We start from the raw sequence: 16,149 nt of genomic DNA on the forward strand, positions 1-16,149 counted from the left end.
CTAAGTTTTTTAATTACAATAGGAAATTTATTATTACATAATATAATTGTATATCTTCCATTTACAAAAAATATAATAGCTTAAAACAAGCACATAAAAATAAATTTTAATTTATTAAAACATTATATGCATTGTTACTTAATAAAATATTTTTATCTTTTCATTACAAGATTTTCAGATAGTACCATTTAGTACAAAAGTGAAATTCTTGCATTCAAATATAAATCTATTTAAAGAAAAATTTTCCAAATTTCTGTTTAACTAGTTTTCTTTTATTATTCCATATATTTTGTAAAAAGTATGGATAAAATCATTTATGGAATGTACTATTATGAATAAAAAAAATGTTAATAAAGTATACTAAGTTTATTGTTACATTACAAGCTTTTACTTTCATTTCAGGTTAGTCTCATTATAACCTACATTTCTTGTATATTAGTCAAATCTATGAATAACTATTGCATTCTTATAACAAGTTTTAGTTGATTAATTACTACTGTATACTTTTGTTGATTAATTACAACAACATAGAATATGTTGCAGTAGTTAATCAACAAAACTTGAGTTTTGTTGTATCCTATATCATGATGCTTTTCAAATTCATGATGATTTGTCAAATTTATATTGGAATCTGATAAATCATCATAAAATCATTCTGGCTCTGTTGAATCTAACATAATTAAAATAATACACAATATCAATGTTCAGTAATCATACAAGTCAGCTGATAAAAAACACACTTTGTTTGATTTTTATAGAATTTTGTATAAATGCAATAGTTTAACTTATTTTCTTGTTAAATGAATTCTACCTGAAAACTGTAATGGATAAACAATTTATAACTTATTTACCAAAAATAAGTAAAAAGAAATTTAAAAAATTATTACTGGCCATTTATTTGTTAAAATGACTGATAAAGATTTATAATCATTCATACTCTAGATATTTTCTAGAACAGTAATACTCTAACCAGAATATCAAGTTCTACTTTTAGATGGCAAAAATTTCCCTTATACGAAAGAAATAAATTTAAAAAAAAAATCATCACAGCTATTACATGTAAAAGGAAGATAAACATTATAATATTTTTGATAATTTGTATAAACTTTTTAATTTTTAATGAGAAACATCATATAATTTTTGTGCTAAATCTGTATATATTTATATACTCCATTATTTTTTCTTAAAGTGCTTTAAGTTGATTATTAAATTCTTGTAAAAAATACAAACATAACAAAAATCACCTGGGTCGAACTTTTTCATACATAAACTGCTGCCCTTTATCACTCACAACCCCATTTTTTATTGTTAATGTCCTTTTTCTAATAAAATGGAATTGTTGAAGAGCAAAATCATAAAAGTCATTTTCCATTTGCCAAATTTTTGTTTGTTGAATCTTTGTTACAGTTTCAGGTAATGGATCCATTTTATTAAAAGTTTTTCTCAAATGAGATTTTTTACCTAAGCAAAAAAATTTGATAGGTTAAGCAGAATAAATATAAATTTTTTTAAGTTATAAGATATATTTTAAGCTAGATTAAATGAAATTGTTTAATATAATTTCAGAAAATATATACTGAAATAACCATCATACACAGTGATATAAATATTAATTTTAAGTACCTTCATTATAAAGTGTTGTAGCACCTTTAAAAAATCTAGGAAGTGTTACTTCAAGAAGAGAAATAAAATCTTGAATTTCTTCTGTTACTCCAACTAATAAATAATGTTCAATCAAATTCTGTTTGGCTTGAGACAAAGCCCATTCACTACCTGGAAGCCTTTCAATAATAGAAATTGATGTTTCATAAAATTTAAAATTTCATTTAATATTATATATAATTAATGAAAATGATATCATCATACCAACATTCTGATGCATGGCCACAGAAAAATGGAATTTGGAGCCATAAATTTTCAGGATTGCACTCTTTCTCTTGTTTTTCCACACATTCATCAAATGTCTAAAATTAAAACAGAGACATAATTAAATATAGTTTAATAAATAATTATGCATTAATAGTTGTAGTCAGGCATTTTTTGATTGAGGTCCAATGCTCCAACTTACAAATTGCTTATAAAAGGAGCCTGAATGTATTTTCCTTGCTCAGAAATGACAAAGATCCTGATCAAACTACTCTTCCAGGCATTTACTGACCTTTGACAACAGAATATATCTTCCCTTTGAATATATTGATGCCACATGTAGATCTCTGCATACCAGGATAAAAGAACATCAGGACTCAATCAAAAAATGTCTGACTACAACTACCTTAGCAGCCTTTGTCTTTGACCAGGACATTGTGTTGTCTTTTTGATAGGGCACATCTAATATATCACATATCAACTCCTCATCTAAAATATCTGGAAATATTCAAAATCTATAAAGCAATTTGTAAAAGGACCACAATTAACATAGTGCCATTGTCATCTGCACGGAGAGCTTTGTTTGAAGTTGTCTAGTTTTATTTAATGTCTTTGTTAATATAACACTTTTATTAATTTTAATCTCTTTTTATTCTATGTCTATTCATGTATGTAACGTTCTTTTATAAATTAATATAAAATAAATATAAATATGTATTTTTTTAAGTTAATTTTTTTTAGATATTTTATTTTAACTATTTTTATGTATTTCTTTTTAATTTTACATTAAATATTAGCCAATTTGTATATTCATCCCTTGAGCATGAAATATATAATAAGATTTGAATTGTTCCATCATCTGTATTTTTAAACTTGTCTATCATTAGAACCTGGTGATGTTCTTTAAATACAATTGAAAATGTTAGTTCGTTAATTTGTTTTCTATTACTGGGTTAAGGTATATTTTGAGTTAATTATAATACATCTAGTTTTTTTTTTTTTTTTTTTTTTTTTTTTTTTTTTTTTTTTTTTTTTTTTTTTTTTTTTTTTTTTTTTTTTTTTTTTTTTTTTTTTTTTTTTTTTTTTTTTTTTTTTTTTTTTTTTTTTTTTTTTTTTTTTTTTTTTTTTTTTTTTTTTTTTTTTTTTTTTTTTTTTTTTTTTTTTTTTTTTTTTTTTTTTTTTTTTTTTTTTTTTTTTTTTTTTTTTTTTTTTTTTTTTTTTTTTTTTTNAATTATTAATAAACTAGAAAATCACTGCAGCAGTTGAACAAAAATTCAACAGTAATTTCAAACAAGAATAAAGTGAAATGATAAATACTGTCATTGTACAATTGATTATTATAAAAAAGGTAATTCCAATTTATATAAATTGCAAATTGGATAACAGATTCTGAAAAGAAAACTTTAACTTAAAAAATAGCTTTATTCTTGAATTTTCTACTTAAATTATAAATGCTAATTTTGATTAAGTTTTAATTCCATATTTACCATTTTATTTCCTTGGCGTCTTCGAACAACATGAGGTCGGAAATTATCTCCATAGCGTAGAAAATAGTAATAAGAAATAAATCGATCTAAAGGTTTTCTAATAAGATTTATATAAATTGGTTGCTCTTTAATACCAAATCTGAAATTTAAAATATAAAAAAATTAAAATTTTTATAAATTTAATAAAAACTACAAAAATATCTAAGAAATTTCATAATAAATGACCCATTGCTTACCTCTGAAAGTCTAAAAATGCCATATGTCCATGATATATAGCAGGCTTTTTTAACCTCCAAGATGTTATATTTTGTACAATTCTTGCCTATGATAATAAATTGCTTTGTCTTAAAAATATATATATAAATTTTTTATATATATATTTAAAATTTCTTCTTTTTAATTTAAAAGATTACCTGATCTGAAAGGGAAAGAACATGAGAATTTTTGGTGGTATTTATATGAAGAACATGAAACTTATTACGATTGCAAAGATCATACGCAATCCCCATAAAACTTGTGCTTCCAGTTTTTGGCACACGATTATAAATAATAACTGCATTCTCCATGGAATTTGAAACACTATAATCTTCCTGTAACATTGACATCATGGGATTTGTTATTATTTTAGAATTTTGTTCCTTTCCATTATGCAACTGAAGTTCTGCTACAGTAATAGCTGTAAAAAATTTAAAATATAATTTAAAAATTTATATACAAAACAACAATTTAAATCTTAAAAAATATAAAAACTTGCAAAGTAACAAAATAGCACTTTATTTAATTACATGTAGTATTATTTATTTTTTATTTCCAGTATTTTAAATTCTGAAATGATTTATTATATCTCAAACACTTCCATTTTAAAATTTGTATAATTAAGTAAACTGTTAAGTGAGAATTGAATTCCACAAATCAACAAAATTATATGGATAATTAATAATTTTTTTAAAAAAACATTTATGAATGAAGTAATAATAGAAAAAGACTACATTATTTATTTGTAAATAAACAAGGTCATTCATATATGAAAGATAAAAGTGAAAACATCTGCTTTAACTGATATTTAACAGCCAGCTATGAATATTTATATCTGTTATAAATTATTCATAAGTTGACGTGGTTAAAAATTTTATTTTACTTTACTAATTTTTTTAAATTATTCAATGCATTTTTCGAAACACTCTGATGATATAACAAAATTTGAATAAAAATTCTTTTATCCTTCTTTTTCAAAAACTAATTGGATCTGATGACAATGTGTTCATTACAAAGAAAAAAAAAATTTATCTCAATAAACCTGACTTCTTAAACCAATTTTTAGCCTGTATGAGATTTGTCTAATCTTATACATACAAACACTAAAAATACAGTATATAAGATTACTAACACAAATATGTCAAAAATTAAAAAGTCATGTAGAACTAGTTATATATATCAGAAAATCATCATTTATAAGAATTTATCTTCCATTTTAACTTTCATTGTCTTTTTTTGATATATGAAAGATTACTAATCTCTGTTTTCTAGCAATAATTGTTTAAATTTCTATAAATTTTAAACAACAATGTATCCTAAAAATGAACCAAACTGCTTTGAAAATATTAAATAAATAATAATAATAATTAAGAAATTTAATTATTTATTACTATTGCTGTTATTTTGATATTTCAGATTAAAGGCTATAAATTTTTATCTTAAACTTTAATTCAATAAAATATCAAAAATATCATAAAATTTAAACTATAAAATATGTAAGATATAAATGAATAAATACAATGAAAAATTTAGAAAGCATTTAGTTCCTTTATTGAAATACTAAATATAGTTCAACAAAAACAGAATTTTATGTAATATTGAAAAATAAATAATATATTTTACATTAAATAACATTTTTTGATATGTAACTTTATAATTATGTATTACAATTTATTATATTTTGAATCATCTTCATATCATTAAATTATGGAATAAAATCCAAATTTTAAACTATTTTATTTGGAATATAATAAAATAAGAAATAATGTAATATGTTAAAGACACTGGGGAAAAAAAATACAGTTTTATTCATTTTTTACAAATAAAGATAAGGAAAGATAAGGAAATTGAAGGAAATAAGTTACAATAAAAGAATAAAATTTCCATTTCTTCAATACCACAAGATAAGAAATTGCTTGATGTATCAACAAACTAAAAAAAAATATTGCTTAAAAATTTCTTTTTGCGATAATACATTGTAATCTTTTACAGGAGCAAAAAGTAAACTTATAAGTTAAAACACAATTACAGCTTATTTCACAAATCTTGACTGGGATGTAAAACTGCAGAGTAGCAGGGACCAGTTTATTTACTTAGTAATGGAAACAAATTATTTGATGAATCTTTGACAGTAATTGTGCATTATCAAAACAGGGATCTTGAACTTTGTAAAACTTTCAGATTCCAAATCAAATACAATGCATTGCTTGGTCAAGATATTTGAAATGATCTGTATAGATTTTAACAGACAAAATTCAAAAACGTAAAAAAAAAAAAAGGCAAGAATTGACTGTCTTCATCAATCATACAGCTAATAGATAAAATCAGAAGCATATATCAATTACACAATTAATCAATTATAAATTTCATTTATAATAAATTATATTTTCATAAAATAAGTATAATTGATAAAAATTACAATTTAAATTTCAAGCAGAATGCCTTATTTTTAAGACTGAAAACAAATCATAGCTATTTCATTCTACCTGAAGTGTTTTTAATAAAGTTTAGTCAGAATAATTCAGTTAATTTGCTTGTAATTTTAATTTTTTTACATTATTCGAAAAAATGGTAGTACATCAAACCATAAATTGACTGACTAAATAATAAATAGATAATTTTTAACTTAGTTTACTGTATAATTATATCAGTGGTGGATAGTCAAATAAAAATGCATTTCTGTTTGATGATAAAGTACTAAAGTTCATACCTTAATGATCTTTGGATCATTCAACAATAATATATTTTTTTTAAATTACTATTCTTATATTTAATAACTATTTCAAGAATAAGACAGATTAAGAAAGATTAACTGATATTTTCTGAAACACTGACAATCTGATCATCTACTTTTATGCAATACAGAAAAACTATACTTTCTAGTTTGAATTACAAATATCCAATTTGTCAAATAATTTTAGTATATCAATTAATTTAAATTACTGTAACTATTTTTAAAGCAGTATAAAAAAAAATTTTGTTTTATCAAATTATTATTATGTTGGGTTTAGTGGGTTATACTCGGTTCACACCGGTGGCTGTGTATTATGCCGGACCAGAGTCTAGGCATAGCAACCAAAAACTAAAATTAAATAAGTGTGTCAGTGTTTGTATTCAGGAATTTCCTAACAATATGGCATGTATTCAATATAGTGGCCTTCTGTAGTGTGATGTATGTATTTCTATTCAATTGTAATGTTTCCAGGCTTTTGTGTAGTGTGTGTGGTATCACACCTGTACAGTTACAATAAGCACCCTTTCCATCTTCGACAGATGCCTTATTTCCTGGGTGAGTTTTGGGTACTTGCTAATTTTTTCATTGAATGTGTTTTGTACATTGTGAGTGTTTGGAAAGGATATGTCTATAATGTATGCGATTTTATTGTTTGTCAATAAGTGTGATGTCTGGTCTGTTGTGGTAAATTGTTTTATCTGTAATTATCTCTCTGTCATAGTACACTTTGTGTGTGTTGTTTTCCAATACTTTCTGTGGAATGTATTTGTAGTATGGTTCATGGATGTCTAACAATTTGTGTTTCTTTGCAAGCTCTTGGTGTATTATATTTGCTACTTGATTATGTCTGTGTAAATAATCTGTCTATGCCAAGATCTTGCAACCAGAAGTAAGGTGTTGTATAGTTTCTGCCACGATGCGACACTTTCTGCGTGTGTCATTTGTGAGTGTTGTATCTTTGAGTATGTGTTTTCTGTAGTTTTTAGTATTTATGACCTGATCCTGTATGGCAATCATGCATCCTTTCGTTTCCCCAAAGAGGCATCCCCGATCTAATCAGCTGTTTGATGCAGTTTTGTCAACAAAATCCTGGGCCAGGTCTTAGGGATGCCTGCCATGGAGTGCTTTTTGAGCCCATGATTGCTTGATGGTGTCTATGCTTTTTATTTGTTGTGTTGTGTCCATATGATGTCAGTATAAGTTTAATGGTGTGTTATTTGAGTCTGCTAGAGTTACTACTTTATGTAACTGTGATGTTTCTTGTTTCTTGTTTCTTGTAGAAAAACTCTCACAGTGACTGTATTTGTTTGTAGTGAAGGTTTATAATGTCAATCAGGCCACGTCCGCTATCTTTACGTGGAAGGATTAATCTTTCCGTGGCAGATTTAGGATGATGCTCTTCATGCTTAGTAAGTGTTGTTCTTGTTTTCCTTTGGAGTTGCTAAGATCTATGTGAGTCCAATATATAACTCAAAAAAAGTATGAGAGTACTGGGACAACATATGTGTTTATTGCTTTAACTGTGTGTTTTGCATTTAACTGTGTTCTGAGAATAGTGTTTAACCTAATTTAGTATTCTTTAATTAATCCTTGCTTTATTTGTGTATGTTCTGTTAGTTTGGCCTGTTGGAATCCTAAATACTTGTAGACCTCACCCTCTTCCATGGATTCAATAACATCTCCATTTCCAAATGCAAAATCTTCTTTCTTCAGGATTCCTTTTTCTATGTGAAGATTTTTGCATTTGTCTAAGCCAAACTCCATTTGTATGTCCTTGGTGTATGAATGTGTGATTTGTAGGAGTTGAAGTTGTTTCTGTGTGGATGCATACAGTTTTATGTCATCCATGTACATGAGATGTGACAGTGTAAACTGTGTTGTTTTTTTCATGTCTGATATTGTAGCCATAATGCATGTTGTTTTAACATGTTGGATAATTGGTTCAGGGCTAGGCAGAACCAGAGAGGACCCAAGGAATCCTCCTTGAAAAAGTCTTTGCCTAATGAATATTTCGTTCGTTTGTATGGAAATGTTACTAACCCCAAGATGTAGTGTTGTTCTCCAGTGCTACATAGTGTTTTGGAAGAACGCAATGAGTGATGGATGTATTTTGTACATGTGTAGAATATGTAGTAGCCAACTGTGTGGAACACTGTCGAACGCTTTTCTGTAGTCTATATATGCCATGTGTATGTTTCTGTGTTGTTTGTATGCTTGCCGTAGAATGACTGAATCTGAGTAACTGTTCTTTGCATCCCGTGAGTTGTACGCCAACCTTTTTGTTGTTCCATAAGAATGTCATGTTCCTCAACATGTTTGTATATTTTGTTTGTGATACAGGATGTCAATAATTTGTAGAGTGTTGGAAGACATGTAATTGGTCTGTATTGTGTGGGGTCTGTGGTTTTGTTGTTTTTAGGTTTCATGTAGGTGATGCCCTGAGTAAGAAATTTTGGCATGTCTTGTGGATTGATGATGATGTGTGTTAGATGTTTAGCTAGTTCCTGGTGCAGTGATGTAAACTTTTTGTACCAGAAATTGTGAATGTTGTCTACACCAGGTGTCTTCCAGTTGTGTGTTCTGTTAACAGCGTAGCGAATGTCGTGTATGTTTATTTCAGCACAGGGCATACTTGGTATGTTATGCAAGTTTCTGTTCTCCTCCTTGATCCAGCCTGCATCAGCATTGTGTGTAACAGCATTGGACCAAAGAGAAGACCAATAAGTTGTGAGTTCTTCTTCTGTTGGTGTGCCACTGTGCTGTGTATCAGTGTTTGTTTTGGTACTGATTTGTCTGTAGAAAAGTTTTTCATTGTTTGTGAATAATTTATTTTGTTGTTTTCATAGTGTACATGTTTTGTATCATTTGAGTCTACGTGCTTTGGCTGTGAGTTTCTGTTTTAGCGTATCGATGTATTCTGTAATGTGTGTGTTCATGTGATGTTCATGTTTTGTGTGTGTTTTGATTTTCTTGAAAATGTTTTTGAGTTGTTTCTTTAATTTGGGTGTTATGTTGTTTTTAGTGTACAGTAATACCTCGACTTATGCTACCCCAACTTATGTGAACCCAGAGTTATGCGATTTTCAAATCTCGTCGATTTGTCTTTTGTTTGAGTGCCACGCAACTCTTGATTACTCACTCCCCCCACACTATTGTTTAGCTTACATGTTCGGACATATTGTGCAGAATCGACACATAGCTACAATTTATTTTGTGTTATTTATTTCTGTGTTTGTTATATCTACGGAGACATTTGTCCAAATTAGAAAACATGAGTAAAAAATCATTTTAGCTTAGAGTGGCCACTTTATCCTGCTCTCCCCTATACAATAAAAGACAAAAGTTAAATGAAGTCAATATGTTCACAAGATAGAATATAATTATTACTATAATCAGTAGCGTAACTAAAACTGATATTGAGAGGACCAAATTAAAAAGTGCAAACCTAAATTCACTCCTGTACCAAGGAGTCACCCTGGCTTCTTATAGAAACTGCCAATCCAATCACCAAACACATTTTTTATTTGCCAAAACAGAAAGTCATTTTCCAGGTTACTTTTTCTACCAACCTTTTGAAATGAAAGAACCATAAATGAAACCAGAAATGAAAGGACAACCAACAATATAAAAAAAATGAAGAGTTTTTATGACCAAGTTTCTCAAGCAATTGTATTTTTGTTTATTGACAGTAAAAATGTATCGAACCAAACCAATAACATGTTCTTTGATACTCTTTTTCAGATCTTTATCTCAGCACTGGAGAATACTAACAAAAGCTCTTCCTAACCTGTTACCGGTGTGTTCTCCTTCTACAAAATCGTAACCCACATAAGTAGCTCTTTACTAACATTTTTGAACCCACCAACAGTTCTTCTTCAGATATTTTGAATCTCTGATGGAATGCACCTCATAAAACATCAAATTCGAAAATATGTATGTTTGAATGCGCACTTCCATTTACGTCTTTGTATGGCATGTGCAGTCAATTCCAATATGGCTATCATAAATTACTGTTTATAAGCGCCTGCCTCGCTACTGATAGCGTAATCTCTTCTTTATGATTGATGCATTGATTATCCCTAAGGTTAGCTAAGTATATGCTGGCTGCATCCAGCCACTTGATATGATGTATGTGCTGTGTGGTGCAGATAATTCTGGCTTTGTTAAATTCAGGTTCTATATTTGGATCAGATGCATAAATTGCCAGAGCTGTTGTGTTCCTTTGCTTCTGAACATCCACAGTATGTTCTTTCAGTCTAATCTCTAAGGATTGTTTGGTAGAGCCCACATACACAAGGTTTCTATCCCATCTGCAATCTATAATCAGTATGCTGTAGATCCCAGACAGCTTATCCCTATCTGGTTCATCTTTTCCGTTGGTTAGGATGTTAAATATCGAAGTGCATCTTCTGTAGGCAATGCTTATGTGGTTCTTTTTAGATATCTCACCATTGTTTAGCTTACATAGCCCTCTAATATACGGATTATAAGTAACTGGAATGATTTTATCCATAGCTTGTCATTCGTCCCTTTGGAGTAGGTCTTGAGCTGGCTTTTGGTATCCATGTATTAACTTGCATATGAGCTTGCAGTATCCATGCTCAGAGGCTATTCGATGTGTAAGCCTTAGCTCCAACTGTAGGGCTCGCTCAGTAGAAGAACGCATGTGTGCTCTTTTAATTAGAGCTTTAAATGGCACAACCTTATATTGTAGTGAGTCACATGACCCTACTGGTATGTATATGCCCTTAAGTTGCACCATTTAAAGCCGTAATTAAGAGTGCACATAAGCACTCTTCTACTGAGCGAGCCCTACAGAAGATGCACTTCGATATTTAACATCCTAACCAACGGAAAAGATGAACCAGATAGGGATAAGCTGTCTGGGATCTACAGCATACTGATTATAGATTGCAGATGGGATAGAAACCTTGTGTATGTGGGCTCTACCAAACAATCCTTAGAGATTAGACTGAAAGAACATACTGTGGATGTTCAGAAGCAAAGGAACACAACAGCTCTGGCAATTTATGCATCTGATCCAAATATAGAACCTGAATTTAACAAAGCCAGAATTATCTGCACCACACAGCACATACATCATATCAAGTGGCTGGATGCAGCCAGCATATACTTAGCTAACCTTAGGGATAATCAATGCATCAATCATAAAGAAGAGATTACGCTATCAGTAGCGAGGCAGGCACTTATAAACAGTAATTTATGATAGCCATATTGGAATTGACTGCACATGCCATACAAAGACGTAAATGGAAGTGCGCATTCAAACATACATATTTTCGAATTTGATGTTTATGAGGTGCATTCCATCAGAGATTCAAAATACCTGAAGAAGAACAGTCGTTGGGGTTCAAAAACCTTAGTAAAGAGCTACTTATGTGGGTTATGATTTTGTAGAAGGAGAACACACCAGTAACAGGTTAGAAAGTGTTTTTGTTACTCTTTTTCAGATTGCTCTGTACTATTTGCCATTACTATCACTAGATGAACAGTTTCCACAAACTGCAAATTTTGTGACAGGCAATGTGATTCCTGCCCATATCCAAGGTACTGTACACCCATTACCATTGTAAATGAAAAGTTTGTTTGTTTGTTTAGTTAATTTATAGCAACGCAACACTTGGGCAATCTGCCTAGGGGAGAATGATTTCCGGGAGGTCTTTTTATGGGTAACTGGCCCCTATTCAGGCGATAGATGTGAAGAAAACCCAGAAAACTCCACATGACCAGCTTGTCCTGGCGAGGTGTGAACCCACGACTGAACTCCCAGTGTCTCAGGGAATGGTACCGCTTGGCCATTGGTGGGCCATAAGTCTTAGATACTGTATATACATGTGTATAAGTGCAGTTGTCACATTCAAATCTTTAACCTGTATTTATTTGTATTTTCTTAATTTAGTTATTTAAAAAAGATAAAGGAGGTCTGAAACTCTCGGGAAGCTTTCCAGTTACACTACTGATTATAATCGTTAATAATCTTTATACAGAAAATTTATTTTATTCATTGTCATATTGTGATTCCAATAAAGAACATCGAATGACAAGACGATTTCCTACAGTATAGTATATGTATAATGAATGGTTTGTGTTATTTTCTCAAAAATCTTTTCTTGCTTATGTCACCTTTATAATCATGTAATAATCATGTAAATGTAATCGAAATGATCCAATTAAGTGAGACAACATTAAAAGCAAAATTATTCAATAAGATCAACTATATAAACAAACTGAATTACCTAGTTTCTTCCTAGCATCATCTAAACGTGCAATATCGGATCGTATATGAGTATAAAAAGCAAAAATTGTTATTAAAGCTACAATAAGAATGATGAAAAAGTAAGCCCATTTTCCTTGCATCATCCTGAGCAGTACCAACTTCAACCTTCTCATTTGGAAAAACCCAATATTTACGCTTTAAACTATCCTAGCTGCACATAATTATTATAAAGTATCTTTTTGTTTGCACTGTCGCAATCATAATTTCAAACGAACAATTAATTCAAAGATGACTTCAAAAGTTTGTATTATATACTACATTACAAAACAACTTAAGTGGATAGCACCACCTGCCGGCATTATCTGGTATACATATTAAATTTTTAAATTCTGATAAGAAAATACTTTTTAAAAAATAGTTAAATTATAATTTATTGTTAGTTTGAAATATTTATTTTTCATATGCAAATAAAATCATATTTTCCTTAATATAATATTAAAACAAACTTTGATAGAATTTTATGAAATATAATTCATTATAAATAATTTTCAAATTTTGTAATCGATTAAGTTTTTTTTTTAGTTTATCGATGCTTTAAAAATCATTTAAGGCTGATTGTAACCTCTTTGATTACGCATTAAAAAAAAATTAACAAATTCTACTTCCAAGGGATTGCTGATCAAATGTTGATAATTACTTCTAGATCAGGAGTGGCCAACGAATCGATCAGTACAGGTAACCCCCGTATAACACGGGAGTTACGTTCCAAAAAATTGCCGTGTTATGCGAATCCGTGTTATACGAAACAAAGAACTAGTGCGAAATTAGGTTCCAAAAATTAAAAAACATTTCGTTAAATCCTTATTTAAATCGGATTTATTATTCATTTTTTATGGGTAAAATACTTATTATTTAAGTAAATATTTTACCAGAGGATTATTCATTCTATATGATGATCTCAGCATGAGCATCATCAACTGGTAACAGTTTGTGGGTGCGTTCGTTAATAGCGGTCAGCGCCCGCACTATCGATAGTATTGTGTGGAGGAATCTATAATTCTAAAATGAGCTTTTAGAGGCGAAAGAAGGGTCCAAATTGTAGAATTTAACCATTAAATGGATTATTTGTTGAAAGAGCATTCAAAGTAGCCACGAAAACAATTAGAATGCTCACGCGGAGTTACACAAAAGTATAAAAGAACGCGCCCTTTATTACATTTTATGTTGTACGAGGGTTTTACCCAATTCCCGAACCATGTTAGAGTGAACCCGTGCTATAAAAGCAACGTGTTATACGGGGGATTTTCCCAATTCTCGAACCGTGTTAGAGTGAATCCGTGCTATAGAAGTGCTGTGTTATACGGAGGTTACCTGTATATCATTTTTGGTCGATCGCAGAACGTATTGCCCAGTTAAAACGTGAAAAACATGTTTTAATTTTGACAGGATAATTAAGTCTACATTTTTTACGGATAAATCTTTTAACTATTCGCTATGAGTGAGTAACGCTTTGTGACACGTGGTAAGTACAAAATATAGTGGATGATCGGTTAACGAACAAATCGGAGAACACTTTCAGAAATTTTGACGCTTTTAATAGCTTATGATCAGAGTTGCAGAATGCTACAGGTCTTGCTCTGACATTATTTACTGATGACCTCCATCTTGTTCTTATTAACACGTAACCAATTCGGTTTTTATATTCACATGTTGGGGAGGTCCAAGTAGAAAGACGCCGATAATGATGTTTGAACATGGTGTTAGTATTGAGAAACTGTTATCGATTGCAAACTGAAGGAGTCTATTTCCTCTCTCATTTCTGGTGCCCAGTCCAAATTATCCTATATTGCACCGTAGATTATCATCATTTTTTGTATTGCCTATCTTAGCATTAAAATCTCCCATTATCATCAATGATTAAAAATGAATAAATTGTTTTAAAATGATTAACAAATTTAGTAATATTTTTTTATAGGTTATTATGTAGCGGCCGTATGGCAGAACGGTCAAGGTGGTAGCTTTCTGGATCGAATTCGGACTGAGTCGAAAAATCCCCAGGAATTTTTCGGGGGGTAGTCCGACCGGATATGTCGACTTCCGTCCTCCACCACCTGGCTCCCCCATTGTGGGCCTAGCCAAACCCATAATGGGCTTGTTTAAAGAGGCTTTCTTAGTACGCATAGGGCGGAAAGAGTTTTAAAAAATTTATTATGTAAAAAAAAGAATTTCTACGACCATAAAATTTTTGTGTTCGGAGTATAAGTAGTTTAGAGTTATAAGTAAGAAAATCACATATATGAGAAATTATCTTAGAATATTTTCTAAGTTACTTATATAGATTTTCTGTATTAAATTATTTATAATAAAATCTCTTTACATACTAAAATAAAAAAAATTATTATTGTTTTTTTATATTTCTGTCGACAAAAACATAACAAGAATAGAGGAAGTAAAAGGTATTTGTTAACGTGTATAAAAAAAAAAAAAAAAATTCAAATTCAAATTCACCCAATTACGTGACAGCGTTTGAAATAAGGAGCCAATGACCGCGTGAAATTGATATTAATTATATTGTAGATATATATTTATATTATTTTATGTATCAACTTTTAATTAATGAATTAATTAATTTAAGAAGTAAGAAATTTATATTTAGTAAACATTAAGTATGAAGAATTGTAAACGGTAATGTGAATTGATCAGTTCGTTACAGTCAAAATGGCAGTTGGCGCAAACTTGAACTTTTTGAAATATTTCGTTTGATATTTTGATTTTTACGTAAATTGAAATCTAATGCTCACGATCATTCAAGGTGAGTACAGTATAATTTCTTATTCACATATCGGTGCAAATACTCGAAGATTATGTAAAAACTTCATCTGTATACAATCAATAGGATTGTTTACTAACACTGTATTTAACATGCCACTTTTCCAATAATTTACATCAATATAAAAACAAATAAAATAGTCTTACCGATTTTACTGGAATCAAAATAAATGAACATTTTCAAATATTTAGAATGTCTATTTCAAATAAGCACGTGTTCTATATTCAAAAGTTCTTAATATAATTTGTTTCTATTAATGTATATCTGGAAGAAGTTTCTTTTAGGTAATTTCTTACTGATAATTTATATATAGTTGTATATCTGTATGGATTACAATTATCTTTTACCATTTATTTAGTATATAATCACTTGAAAACATTCAAAATCAATTAGTATTAATGCAATTATTAGTGTAGATGTTGTTTCTTATATGAAATTAATGAAAAACTTTTCTATTTTAATCAGTTATATTTAATTAGTATAGTAGAGTCTTTAAAGGTTCTGCATTATTCGAAGCAAACCTGTAACTGGATACGCTATATACTATAATTTGTAAAAGAAAGTTTAAAATGATAACGTATATTACAATATGATTTGTTTTTGTTATCTTCTATCGTTTAAGTTCAATTTGAGATAAATCGTTCGTATAAAAATGCAAGTTTAATACAGTAGAATTCTGCAAACTTGACTTAATGTGGACTGAGAAAGGGATCATTTTTTTGGCATAGTCTAGATCAGT

The 16,149-nt window shown here is 29.3% G+C and overlaps 1 protein-coding gene across 2 annotated transcripts; it reads right to left on the reverse strand.

Annotated features, from left to right (window-relative positions):
• Positions 1–67: 67 nt before the first annotated feature.
• On the reverse strand, positions 68–15,596 carry LOC111635803 (heparan sulfate 2-O-sulfotransferase 1-like). 2 transcript variants are annotated; one of them, XM_023380894.1, is made up of 7 exons: positions 15,557–15,596; positions 3,767–4,029; positions 3,590–3,675; positions 3,354–3,492; positions 1,867–1,964; positions 1,624–1,781; positions 68–1,461 (listed from the first exon to the last, which is right to left on the reverse strand). In XM_023380894.1, the coding sequence occupies exons 1-7, from the start codon at positions 15,585–15,587 to the stop codon at positions 1,241–1,243; spliced, it is 996 nt and encodes a 331-aa protein (XP_023236662.1). In that variant the 5' UTR covers positions 15,588–15,596; the 3' UTR covers positions 68–1,240. The 2 variants fall into 2 exon arrangements, with proteins under 2 accessions (XP_023236662.1, XP_023236661.1); XM_023380893.1 differs by lacking the exon at positions 15,557–15,596 and adding an exon at positions 12,600–12,924 and having other exon boundaries at positions 70–1,461.
• Between the last annotated feature and the right edge of the window lie 553 nt (positions 15,597–16,149).

The sequence above is a fragment of the Centruroides sculpturatus genome, unplaced genomic scaffold (genome assembly GCF_000671375.1).
Source record: "Centruroides sculpturatus isolate CEXI.00-Female unplaced genomic scaffold, Cexi_2.0 scaffold881, whole genome shotgun sequence".
In the NCBI taxonomy this organism is placed as follows: Eukaryota; Metazoa; Arthropoda; class Arachnida; order Scorpiones; family Buthidae; genus Centruroides; species Centruroides sculpturatus.

Coding starts and splice junctions, on each gene's coding strand:
- LOC111635803 (XM_023380893.1), bottom strand. CDS start 12,753: ATGAGAAGGTTGAAGTTGGTACTGCTCAGGATGATGCAAGGAAAATGG. Junction 1,782..1,866: donor GGCCATGCATCAGAATGTTG/GTATGATGATAT, acceptor TATTATTGAAAG/GCTTCCAGGTAGTGAATGGG. Junction 1,462..1,623: donor TACAACACTTTATAATGAAG/GTACTTAAAATT, acceptor TTTTTTGCTTAG/GTAAAAAATCTCATTTGAGA.